Source organism: Dermacentor albipictus, chromosome 8, assembly GCF_038994185.2.
Source record: "Dermacentor albipictus isolate Rhodes 1998 colony chromosome 8, USDA_Dalb.pri_finalv2, whole genome shotgun sequence".
NCBI classification, from domain to species: domain Eukaryota; kingdom Metazoa; phylum Arthropoda; class Arachnida; order Ixodida; family Ixodidae; genus Dermacentor; species Dermacentor albipictus.
This window is the reverse complement of record NC_091828.1, coordinates 57,565,924-57,579,493: the sequence shown is the minus strand read 5'-3', so window position 1 is coordinate 57,579,493 and position 13,570 is coordinate 57,565,924. Positions and strand designations below refer to the sequence as shown.

Genomic DNA, 13,570 nt, shown 5'->3' with positions numbered 1-13,570 from the left:
AACATAACTGAGTAGCTCACTTGGTGATGGCGAAAAAGTGACTAGACGATAGCGTAGCTCTTGACTACTGAGACTTCCAAGCAACCACGTCTTGATTTTTTTAGAGCCTAGCTCTTGGGACCCCGTTCCTCCGGCGAGCTTCGTCGGCGGCGGCGTCATAATTGAGGGAACGAGCGCAACGAAAGATGAAAGAGCGAACGGGGAGCGGAAGATGGAAGACGCGAGCCCCGAACTGCAGAGACCAATGAGAGCTGCCCCTTCAGTGACGTGTGCGCGGGAACATGGTGTCATGCGGACCCTCCCGACCGCGCGATGCCTATTCGTGTCAGGTCTTGGCAGTACCGCTCATTTCGTGCTACCCTATACAGGCGTCAACTCTCGCTACCGCTTGTTTGTTTTTCTCAGTTTGGCCTAGTTCGTGCTTGTTTTGATTGCCACGGTTTACGATTGTTTTGTAAGCTGATTGTATGAGCAACGCGAATTGTGTAGTACTTTCTAGAGGCCCGGCGGCACCAGCGATTACACTGGAACCTTCGACGAGTCATGTATAAATGCGGACGCGCTAGACCTGCAGATTACATTTTCGAGGATTGCAGACTTTGCTACATGCATCTCTCGAATTAGTTGCCTGGATATATAGCGAAATCAAAACACGTATAGAGCTGCGGTCTAATTTCGCATTAGGGATTATCGTAATCGTTGGTAATTTTTTTTTCATTTCGCGATATACTGAGGTACAGAATTTCAGAGAGTTACGTACGCACGTACAATTACAGACAAAACCTTTCTTTTTCTTTCGATTCAGTCGCATTTTTTCTCGCTTCCGAAAGCCGAAAACAGCGTGACGCGGCTGCTTACTCGTAGCGGCAGCAATAGCTACGTACTCGTCTTGTCACTTTTTCACGATCACCAAATCAGTCGCTGAGTAGCAGCGCTACTGTCGCGCGCGCAACATGCACGCGCTCACTGCACTTCGCGTTTGTCATCGCGTTTTTCGACGCAACTTCTAAACACGGTAAAAGAATAGGGGAAGACGTAGGGAATTGGAAGCGATTTAACATGATGTTTTGGAATGTGAGGCACCGTTTGACATTGGAGGGTACGCAATTATTCAAATAATTTTAAGTTTAGGGAATTAATTTGGACTGCTTAGCCAGTCAATGACAGCAGAATGGTTTAGCCGCGTGCGAAAGGTGTCTGCTAACAAAACACCATTGGTCCCACTGTCGTAACTCGTAGGCCATCATTTAAAAAGTTTCGCGCATGTTAGGTGCGACGCGCCTATGGTATGTACGTTGAGCATAGGTTGCGGGTAATTTTATAGCCCCTTCGCTGTCTCCGTGTCTAGGCTAGCATAATAGGTCTGAAATTAATACCTAAACACACTGTAGCTGGTTTTCGAACGATGAGTTCAAGCACCAGAGAAGACTTACAGAGGTTTCAGGATCCGTGCTGAGTTGCGCGTATGTAGGCGAGAGCACTATGCAATAATATTGTCACGTGGTAGTGACCGTTGAGGACACAGCAAGAAAACTGCGAATGGCGAAGCTAACTTTATTGGGCGAATCTGTGCCCAGAAAAAACAGGCTACACTCAATGCTCAACGGAAACGGCCAACACAGTCGGCGATCGTCGAAAATCTCGTCCCCTGGAAGCGGGTCACGTGGGCCCTGGGAGGATCTCGCGTCGGCGCCACCAACAACCATATCTGCCCATGATAGCATCGACTTTCTCTTGCTCTGCTGGCCGGCACTGGAGCCATACGGGACCGTGGAGACAGAGCGGCTCCTAGAGAGGCTTCCGGATCTACCCCTGGACATAAATCTGCCAGGGGTAGATCCAGGTTCTGGCAGCGGTTGTGGCAACAGGAACACAGACTGACCAACGTTCTTTGTATCCGCAGGTTAGTCATATGCGTATGTATCGTTGTCATTTGTGATTACAATATTGCTGCAGCCGCTGCCAAACATTGCTGCTGAACTTGTGTTAACTTGTACTGCCAAGCTTGAGTCGTCTCGTGCGGCCTTCCGGGTGTGATCGGTGAACAATGCCTACAAATGCGGAGCTTGCCAAAAGAATTGATGACATTGAATCCAAGCTTGGAAACGTAAGCGAAAAACTTCTTGATGACATTTTTGGGAAATTTCTGCTGAGGGCGAGCAATTCGGGCATAGACGTCGTAGAACTTAAGCAAAGAACTGATAGTTTGGAAACTAGCGTGGAATTTCTAAGCAAACTCGTCGAAAAGTTGAGCGCCGAAAACAAAGAGCTGAAATCCGAAAACAAAGCTTTACCAGCAAACAACAACACTCTCACAAAGAAAGTTGGCGAACTGGAGCAATATTCTCGATTAAACAACGTCGAGATTAAGGGCATCCCTTGCACGCAAGGAGAGGACTGTGTGACAGTCATACAAACTATTGGCAACAAAATTGGTTGCCCAGTAAGGGCCAGTGACCTCGACGTTGTTCATCGTGTTCCTACTAAAACAGAACATAAAAACATCATCGCTCGCTTCTGCTCGAGAACGAAGTAAGCCGAGTTCGTCGCGAAAGCACGAAAAGCTAGACTCTGCCTGAGTGATATTGGCCTCGCAACAGCAAAAGAGAACCGTGTCTTCGTTAATGAACATTTAACACTTGAAAACAAAGCTCTCTTTTCCAAAGCCTTGGGTCTGAAAAAAAAAACGAAGAACTGGAGATTTTTGTGGACAGAAAACTGTCAAATCAAGGCCCGGAAAAACAACTGAAAGCCGCGTCTTTCGCATCGCAACCGAATCCGACCTTTCAGTAATAACCTAACTCTAATCCACCTTTGCGCCACGCCTGTCCCTTCGGCATGTCTCACAATTTCGACCTATCTCACAGCTAACCAGTTAAATAATCTTCTTTGAAATCATCAGCGATCTGTCTTGCACTCGAATGCGCGCAGTCTGCGCAAGCACTTCGATGAATCCTCCGATCTCGTTTCTTCATTCACCTACCCATTTTCAATCATCGGAGTATCTGAAACTTGGTTGAGCGACCACGATAAACACCTTTTCTGTTTTTCTAGTTTTGTTCCTGAATACTCCAATCGTCCGTTCAGCAACCATGGCGGCGCAGCGCTGCACATCTATTCAGATATTACTTATAACCGAAGGAACGATCTTAAACTTAATGTAGCTAATTGTAAAGACGTTTGGATTGAACTCAAAAATGACTTCCTCAACATAGACAACAAAGACCTAATAATTGGTTGCATATATTATTCACCCTCGTCATCAGCAATAGACTTCTGTACTGCTCTCCATAAAGTCATGGGAGTGCTAGCAGATGAAAACAAAAATGTAATAATTATAGGCGACATCAACATTAACCTCGCTGATAGTACGTCTACTAGTGGTTTACATTATTCTGATTGTTTTAACAGCTTTGGTTATGAATGTTTAATTAAGATACCGACACGATATGCTAACCACCCCATAGGTACATTAATTGACCATGCATTATCAAATTTGGCATATCCACCAGACGCAGGTGTTATGATGACCGACATAACTGATCACTATCCTATATTTCTAAATTTTCACTATACTCATGGCTCCGAAAAAATCACGTACACGAAGTTTATATTGACACGTGTACTTATCTTTATCGGGCGACCACGTTTCGCCGCTTAACAACTGTAATCGCACAGCGAGGGACGCGCCTGAATGTATCCGATGTTTCTGGAAAGTTATCGATGCTTCTACCTGGCTGTCTGTTGTCGCCGAACCTTGTGTTATCTGATTTCGTCGCGTAACGCGAATGGTGTAGAACTTTGTGGAAGGCACACGGGTCCGAACGATTAGTCTGGAACATTCGACGACTGCTCTATAAAAGTCGACGCACTTGACCCGCTGATCAGTTTTTCCGACGATCGCCGACCGTGTTCGCCGCTATCGTTGCGCTAGAAGTGTAGCCTGTTTTTGTGGGCACAGGTTCGCCCAATAAAAGTTAGTTTTCTCGTTCACAGTATTGCTACTGTGTTATTGCTTCTTTCTTCACCGTCACTACCACGTGACAATATTAGACAAACAATCATTCCTTGGCGCCGTGTCGAACCTTGACTGGTCCCCCATCTTTTCTACAAATGATCCACAAAAAGCATTTGCACTGTTTATCTCTATGCTTAAGTCATGTGTTGATCGTCATTCCGTTCAAGTTAAATGAAAGAAGAAGTACGCGTCCCCTCAAAATCCATGGATAACAGATAAGCTCTTAGCTTTAATGCGCAAAAAGGATAATCCTTATAAGAAAACCAAACGACAACCATTTAACAAGAATTTAGCCATCCGGTACAAAAAGTTTTCTAACCAGCTTTCTGCCACATTGAAAAAAACTAAAAAAACATGGTACGAAAGGAAAATTTTGGAATGCGGTAAAAACGTAAAAAAGAAATGGGACATTTTAACTCCTTCTTAAACAGGGCAAATAATCGCGAAGCTATAACAGAAATTGCATATCAGGGTATGGTATACAAGACCGCCAAAGAAATAGAGGATGCGTTTGCTGATTTGTTCTTTAGCACCGAGCTACAGCCACCTGCGCATGACAATCCCGTGCCCCAGCGCCTGCCACATTCTTTCTTTTTATTTCCAACTACATCTCAGGAAGTTCTAAACATGATAAACAACATGAAAATAACCGGCGCCGGCATCGATAAATTACACCCTTCCCATATAAAATTAATTGCACCCCTAATAAGTGATGTCCTTGCAGACATAATCAACGTCATGTTTAAATCAGGCAGTTTCCCACAAGAGCTAAAACAAGGCAAGATCACCCCAATTTTTCAGAAAGGTGACCGCTCTTTAATTTCCAATTATCGCCCCATCTGTGTATTACCATTCTTTAGTAAGGTAATCGAAAAGCTAATAGAAAAACGTTTATTAATTACCTTACAAATTTTAACATTCTCTCACCATTCCAATACGGCTTTCGCTCGGGTTACTCGACCGAACTGGCTCTCGTTGCTCTAACCGATCAACTAAAACTAGCTATCGATGAAGGGAATTATGCAGCGTCAGTGTTTGTAGATTTAAGCAAAGCGTTTGAGAAAATAAATAACCGTATCTTATTTCGTAAGCTTGAATCATTGGGAATCACCGGCCCAGCGCTCTTGTTACTACAAAATCACTTAACAGACAGAATGCAAGTAGTAACCATTTCAGCCGTTCATTCTAAAACCATGTTCACTAATATTGGTGTGCCCACAGTTCCATATGGGGTCCGCTTTTGTTTTTATTATACGTGAATGATCTGCCTAACTGCCTGTCCTTTTCGATATGTATACTGTATGCAGATGATACTACTATTATTAATTCCAATAAATGTATTACAACCTTAGTATCTAACCTTAATAGCGACTTACACAGCCTGATGGAGTGGTGCCAAACTAACCAGCTACAGATAAACCCGTCTAAAACAAAATTTGTTGTATTCACTTCCCACCAACGAAGTCTTCACTCCATTCCTCCTATCTTATTGGGCGGAAGTCCTATCCCTGCAAGTTTTTCATGCAATTATCTTGGCATAGAAGTAGACAAACATCTTAAATTTACTGAACACATAACAAAACTAAAACACAAGATTACCTACGGGATTAGGGTACTTCTAAAAGCACGACATATATTTGACCATCAAATATTACAATCATTATACTTTTCATTTATTCATTCCCACATTAATTACTGCGGTACTTGCTGGGGAAACACTTACGTAACCCATTTAAACTCATTGCAAATTCTACAGAATCAGGCTATTAGGATAATTACATTTAGCCCATATAATAACAACGCCTCATATCTTTTACGAACTAATCACATTCTTACAGTCACACAACTCGTTAAATATATTCTAGGTACCTTTTTGTTCCGTCAAATCAATCACACACGATGCGATAGCTTGCTACCGCAGTCTTCTTTATTAAATACTAATATTACCAGGTTTGCAATAAATAGGAACTTCATTTTACCTGAAATTCATACTAATTATGGCAAACAGAGCGTCCATTTTTCATCTATCGCATTCTGCAACACACTACCAATTTACATAAAAACACTTAAAATTCACGAATTCAAGAAACAACTAAAAGATTACATTATGTCGAATACTAATGCGTAGTCCATACTCATAACCATGCTTTCAGGGTCGCTTCATTTCATTTTCATTGCCATACCGTTAGGTTACTGTTTTTGCATCACATATACATTCGAGTTAACAAATTCTACTGTCACGTCATCTACGCAGTTACTTCATCAGTTGTCAACGAGATTGTGTTACAGACCTTTTTTCATGACATTTATGCATACGTAATTCTTCAATCATGGTATTCATACTAAAACCTGTAATTTTTTAACAATTTCTTGAAAACTGCTGTACTTTTGTATAATTACGTTTACATTGTAAAGGAGGTCCCATTGCAGTCTTTGACTCCGGGACCTCCTCCTGAATATTAACAACTTGTAATCATTCTAATGATCTCAATAAAAACCGATTCTGATTCTGATTCTGGACCCGGATCTTCCTTTGGACCTGGAACGGCGTCCGAAAGGCGGACAGGGGCTCCGAGATCTAGAAGTCCCGCGAGCCGCGGAGGGACGGGCGACGGCCGGTAGTAGTCGCTCGCCCATGGCGACGGCCGGAGACTTGCTTCAATTGTCTCGGGATCGGTCCCCACGCCTGCGTCTGACGAGGTGCGGCGTCTGGTATCTCTGCTTGCACTCCTTGGCAGCGGTGAAGTGTCGGCCTCCGCTCAGCCTGCGTTTGGTGCCGCACTTGTGTATTTCGTCCGGGTTGGCGATGCCGCATCCGCTGCACATAGTTTCGTCCTGCGAGGGGCAGACGTCTGCTCGATGCCCGAGGCGGCCACAGGCGTAGCACACCTCCACTTGCTTCCTATATAATGCACACCTGACAAGTGTGCCACCGTACGACACGTATTTTGGCACCTTGTAGCCGTCGAAGACTACAAACACGGTGCCCGTGCTCTTGATTCGTTTGGCTCCCAAGGCCACCGGGTTCTTCGAGTGGACAATCTTGCGGTCGAGCTCCTCCTGGCCGTCATTCAGTGCGATGCCGCGGATGACGCTTTTGCACGTAGAGTTCGGCGCTGCTTCGTACGCGTTCACCTCGTGCTGCTGACCGCCAACAGTGATGCACTCGACCGTGACGTAGCGGGTTGCATTCACTCTTGTGGGGCTACTGATGACGATGATATTTTGTTGGAAATTCGGGCACATCGTGTCCCAGTTTCGCTTCGCCGGGTCGCAACCGACTGCATTCCATATGGCCTCGGCCACAACTGTCGGCCCCACCTTGCTGATGTTCAGACCTCCCTAAGGCTTGACGATGACCTTCGCGTCTTCTTTGGGCAGCGGAGGCATCCTTCCACCCCGAATAATATTCGCTTTATTGCTGCCGCGGTCTCGGCGACTCTTTGCCGTCACGTTGTCATTTGGCTTGGCGCCGGTAGAAATGGCACCAACTGTTGGCCATCCGAGATCCTTGGAAAATTCCTCGGGAGTCAGAAGCTCCCCTTCCACTTCACATTCCATCACTGCAGACACAGTCGAGGAAAGCTGGCGCCGCAGCTGCACTTCACCGCGCTAACCCAAGCGCAGCTAGGGTTAGCGCCGCAGCGGCGTGGTCTGGAAGGAAAAGGCCGGTAAGATCGCAAAAAGGCCACCCACCTTCAAGAGTCGGGTGTCTACGGCAGCACCACAACTTAACGAGTCCATTGGTTCTAAAATCGTCGAAGTCAGCTCAAATTATATTACTGAAATCCTATTCAGAAGCAGGAGCCGGTCTTCGCTGTTTACTGGCACGTTCGTCGTCGTCGTCTTTTCCCACACGAACTAACGAGGATGTGCACATATAAATGTGCGTGCGTACCTTTCGTCACGATGACCACCGATCAAGATGATAAATGTGTTCGTATCGTTGTTCAAAATTCTGCGTCATCTGTTTGTCGTATGCAACATAGCGTCGCTGATCGTCCACCTTCACAGAGTGGAATGGCTCAGGATATTTATATTCCTGGGGCAGACAGTTTTGCAGGAATGAAAAATGGAAGTGTCCTTCAGGAGGCAGCGCTGTCACTGACCGACGCTAAATTTCTATCCACACAGGCCTGGACTTGTTCCGTCACCACTTTCTCATATTAAATCTAGTAAGAAGAGATAGATAATTTCTTTTTGTCGTCTACACGCTTCACTATGATAAGATAAATATTATTACAAATTTCCCTTTGCAGTGTGTGTATAAATAAATCCTTGCCTGTGATTCGGTCTTTGGGAGCCTCTTGGTTTCATTGGTAGAAATGTTTGCTTCGCAGCTGGAAATTTTTTCACTGATACCAATCGATTGCCCCGTTGAATTGATTCTCACTGTTTACATTGCGTAGTGGGTGGTAATTTTTTTTTTACTCCATCCCTCACAATAGATTTCCTAGCTATATTTGACCACTGAATTTTTTTCATGTTTTCCTTCTCTTCTCCATATCACCGAACTATCCAATTCGTAGCTCATGCCCCGCTATGGGCATACGCTAGAATGATTCAGAAGATTAACAACAAAAGCGACAACTGGGGAGGCATCCCGCTAGACCAGAAAAAAGCACGCACACCGGCTCAATTCCGTACACAGATGTTGAGCGGTTGTTATCTAGTCGTGGCAGCTGCTGGTATGTTTCCAATCTCCAGCATCAGTATTCCACACTGCTGTTCACGTTTCCCGCAAGTCACTTGTGCCTGAAATAAATGTAAAACAAATGCTTTCCGGACGTGTTTCCTTTTTTCCAGCATTATCTGCCTATCTATCGTTACCTCGCGATAAAAAGCAGAATGTAATAAATGGCAAATTATTTCCTTTTTGAACATTCAGTGCTCATTTTGCACATCTTTAGGTGCTTATAAAGTGCTGTCAACTTTATGTCAACTTTAATTCGCATTCTCACGCGTTTCTTTTACATAGACGGAAAATGAAGAATAAAATGCAAGGGCAAGAAACCAAAAGCTTCTCAACAGCAGCTTGATGGGATGCCTGCTTCTTTATTTACCGGTCAGTTACAGCGAATACAAAAATAGGAGAATGCATTGGGGAATGCATTGCAGGTTAAACGTGTCGCCCGCGATGCTTTTTAAAACGTGACTGACCTTGTCTGCCTCCGCCATATTGTTATCCACTTTGCGGCAAAGAGCGAGGACATCCTGGATATACGCAACGTAAGGTTCAGTGGACGTCTGTACACGGGTCCCAAGGTCCTTCTTCGCAGCACGTTGGTGGCCGACAGGCTTGCCGAGCAAATTTGTAAGCTTCTGTTTGCACTGATCCCAACTCGTGATCACTTGTTCGTGTGTTTCGAATCAGACGCGTGCTGTTTTCTTGAGGTAGAATAATATTTTGGAAATAAGCGTGTTATCCCACCTGTTGTGTGCGCTGACCCGTTCTTAACTCTGCAACCAGTCATCGACGTCATCGTTGTCGATCCCGGAAAACATGCCAGGGTTGGGAAGCTGGGCCAGGATGACCGTCGGTGGCGATGACGGGGCCGTTCAACTCTGACCTTCGGATGACATCGAGGTAAGCTTCGTGGACGCAGCTGCGTCCACGAAGCTTACCTCAATCTTCTCATTGTTTAGTTGCTTTAGTATACTTAATGCTCTTGCCTTGCGACGAATTGCATTGTGAACGAGACGAAGGTTGCGGGGCAAAGGGGTGACCACGATCTTCTCCCCTATTTCTCTGGGAATTTGGGAGTTTCAGCCAAGTTCTTGGGTGCGACTCCGATCTCCTCGTGGATACGCCTACCGGCCGGCGTGGTGGGCAGCCGAGTTAGCTGGCCCTGTTCCTGAGCCTCGGCCATCTCCTCTATTGTACTGTGTATGCCGAGCCGAAGGAGGTCCTCGGTATGCGTTCTGACAGACAGCCCTGGGGCTCTCATGGCAAATGTTCCAATGAGGGCATCAAGCTTCTCGGGCTCTGAGCCGGTTGTGCATGGCCACCGTATAGGTGAAACAGCACAAAGACGATGATGAGCCGAAGCAGGTTGTCCTCCTTGAGGCCACGATGTCTGTTCGTGACCCTTAGGACGAGTCGAAAAGCGTTGTCGGTTTTCGCAATTATCTTGCTTAACGCAGTGCCGTTGCCGCTGCGTGATTCGATGAACATACCCAGGACTCTGATGGTATCGACCCTGCGTATCGGGTCACCACTCCGAGAGAACAGTTGGATGTCACTTACCGAGAGAGCTTTCAAGCCTTTGGGTCTGCGGCCTTTTTCTTTTCCATAAAGCAGAAGCTCAGATTTGGCCGGGAAGCATCTCAGTCCGGTGGGTAGCAGGTACTGCTCCGTGACGTCTACCGCCTCTTGCGTGGCACTTTCCACTTGCCCTGCGCTACCGCTGGTGCACCATATCGTGATGTCGTCTGTGTAGATGGTGTGTTTGATACATTCAACTTGGGTCAGATTCATAGAGAGGCCGATCATGCAGATGTTGAAGAGAGCAGGCGAAATGACCAAGCCTTGCGGCGTGCCCCGTGGGCCCAGAAGCACCTCGTCGGAGACAAAGTCATCGATCCGCAGCTTCGCTTTGCTCCCCTTCAGGAACGAGCGGACGTAGTTATATAGACTGGGGCTGGGCTCGAGGTCTGCGACGGAGGCCAGGATAGATTCGTGGAGAACGTTGTCAAACGCCTTCTCGAGGTCGAGTCCGAGCAGGGCCCTGGTGTCTCTGGTACTGCCGTCGATGATTTGATGATTGATCATCTTCACGGCGACCTGCGACCGAAGGCCGGCACGGAAGCCAATCATGCTATGACTATAGATGTTGTTCTCTTCGAGATATCTGTTTAGTCTGTTGAGGACGACGTGCTCCGCCACTTTCCCGACGCAGGAGGCGAGAGAGGTGGGTCGGAGGTTGCCCACGTTCAGAGCCTTGCCGGGTTTGGGGATCAGGCCGACATTGGCGGTCTTCGATTGCTCTGGGACGCTGCCGTTTTTCCACGTCTCGTTGATGTTCTCGCTGAGGTATCCGATCCAACCATCGTCAAGGTTCCGCAGCGTCTTGTTGGAAATTCTGTTGGCACCTGGCGCACACTTCCGTTTGAGCGCGAAAATGGCTTGTGTAATTTCCCCCACGGTGAAGTCTTCGTCCAATTCCGGACGGGCTGGGCCGAGGTAGTCGGGAAACCGGACTTCCTCGCATCCGTGCTTTATCGGAAGGTACTGCTCCATGAGCTCGGCGTCCAGCTCGTCCCCGGAACAGGATGTGGTAGCTTCATGCAGAGCTCTGGTGAGCGTTTGTCTCTGACTGGATCTGCTGCTCCCCTCGTCGAGTTATTTTAGCATGCCCGAGGACTTGCCGTTACGCATCTGCCCGACGATCGAGTCACAGACCTCGTCCCATTGCTGTTTGCCGAGGGTCCGACAGTGATCTTCGATGGCCTTCTTTAGCTCGGAGATCTTTTTCGTCAATCTTCTGTAAAACCTTTCCCTTCCATCTTAGAAGCAGCGCTTGCTTGGCCTCGATCAGATGGGAAAGCCTACTGTCCATCTTTTCTACCTCCAGGTCGGTTACGATCTTAGTGGATGACTCGGTGTCAATCTTGATTCGCTCGCACCAATCTTCTAGGTCTTTGGGGACAGGTGCGCTGTCGTTGCCGCGGAGCTTGCGAAAAAGGTCCCAGTCCGTGAGAGTGAATTCTCCGGATTTACTTCGTGTGACTTCGAAGCGGGTCTCGACACGTAATGGCTGCTACCAAAATTTATTGCGTTGTTACTCCACTCGGCTCCCTGGACGTTCTTCACGAACGCCAGATCGAGGGTAGTGTCTCGGCTCACCTTGTTGCCGATTCGGGTGGGGAACGCATTGTCCGTGATGAGCGTAAGGTCCATTTCGTTGGCATTCTGCCACAGACCCCGGACCTTGCTCGTGTCGTAGACGTACCCCCTCCCTCCATACGGTGCATTGAAATCTCCGACGACGACCAGGGGATGGGCGCCGGCCAAGCGACGGACTTCTTGAGTATCGTTTTCAACTGCATTCGCGAGTCCCTAGGATTGCTGAATATGTTGAGTATAAACACGCTGTTTCTCCGCTGGTTGCGTTGCCTCGTGTTGAGCAGAGCCTCCGCCGTGACGTATTCCGCCTTTGAACTCGCCACCTTCCAATCGTGAGACAAGTGTGTAAGCTTCCTGTCAACTAACGTGCACACACCCCGACCTTCGACCTGCATGGAGATGGCACGATAACCAGAGAGGGATGCGGCAGAGACGAGGGTTTCCTGTAATGCTATTACTTTTGGTTTGTTAGGTAGCGATCTAAAATATTGCTGCTATGGAGCCCTCTTACTGGAGTACTCCCTGCAGTTCCATTGCCAAATGTTGAACACCTCTTTGGAACTATCCATGATTAGATAAATTACCTGGGGTACCCGCTGTAAGCACAGATGCACGCAAAACGTGCCCCCCATTCTGACGCGCCGATGTGCCCGCAGCCCTGATTTGAGTCCCCGACGCCTTCGGAACAATGACCTGCATCGCAGTTACGGACGTATTATTGGGGATCACCAGACGGTCGAGGGTGTCCATGCGATCGGTCAGCATACCTAGGCCTCTCTTCGGGTCTCCTAGGGCGACTTGCACCTGTTCTAAGCCTTGCTGTAACTGCTGCAGGCTCTTAGTGAGCGTGGCCAGCATGCCTTTGATCTCAGAAGTTTGAGAATCTCAATCCTCCTTACTGGAGACTGCCCTATGCTTGGCAGCCCCGGCCGAGTCGCAGGCCCGAACTGTCGCTTCTGTGGCGGTCAGCGCCGACGCGTTGCATGTAGCACTCTGACTGATTACCAATTTCTTAATCTCGGTCATTTCGCTAGCCATCTTTCCGGCCATTTCTTTTAAGTCCGCGTTTTCCTTCTGAAGGCTCGCTAGCTCGGCGTCCCTGGCTTGCTCTGGAAACGGGTGGCGTGGGCCCTGGGAAGATCTCGCGTCGGCACCGCCAGCAACCACATCCGCCCATGATAGCGTCGACTTTCACTTCCTCTGCAGGCCGGCACTAGACCCATACCGGGCCCTGGAGACAGAGCGGCTCCTGGAGCGGCTTCCGGATCTACCCCTGGACATAGATCTGCCCCGTGACCCGGATCTTCTTTTGGACCTGGAACGGCGTCCGAAAGCTGGAGAGGGGCTCCTGCATCTAGAGCTCCCGCGAGCCGCGCAGGGACCGAAGGCGGCCGGGAGTCGCCGCTCGCCGATGGCGAGGGCCGGAGACTTGCTTCTATTGGCTCGTGATCGGTCCCCACGCCTGCGTCTGACGAGGTGCGGCGTCTGGTATCTCTGCTTGCACTCCTTGGCAGCGGTGAAGTGTCGGCCTCCGCTCAGCCTGCGTTTGGTGCCGCACTTGTGTATTTCGTCCGGGTTGGCAATGCCGCATCCGCTGCACATAGTTTCGTCCTGCGAGGGGCAGACGTCTGCTCGATGCCCGAGGCGGCCACAGGCGTAGCACACCTCCACTTGCTTCCTATATAATGCACACCTGACAAGTGTGC

General features: G+C 48.1%; 1 protein-coding gene across 7 annotated transcripts in view; it reads left to right on the top strand.

Annotated features, from left to right (window-relative positions):
* Positions 1-13,570, top strand: part of LOC139048445 (sodium-dependent multivitamin transporter-like) — a 73,353-nt gene that overhangs the window by 50,938 nt on the left and 8,845 nt on the right. For 4 of the 7 annotated variants that reach the window (XM_070522836.1, XM_070522838.1, XM_070522835.1 and 1 more), the window contains one exon: positions 13,071-13,340. The exons of the other annotated variants lie outside the window; for them this stretch is intronic. In XM_070522836.1, coding sequence (XP_070378937.1) covers positions 13,071-13,340 — 270 coding nt within the window. The remainder of the gene's footprint in view (positions 1-13,070; positions 13,341-13,570) is intronic. 7 annotated transcript variants of the gene reach the window in all.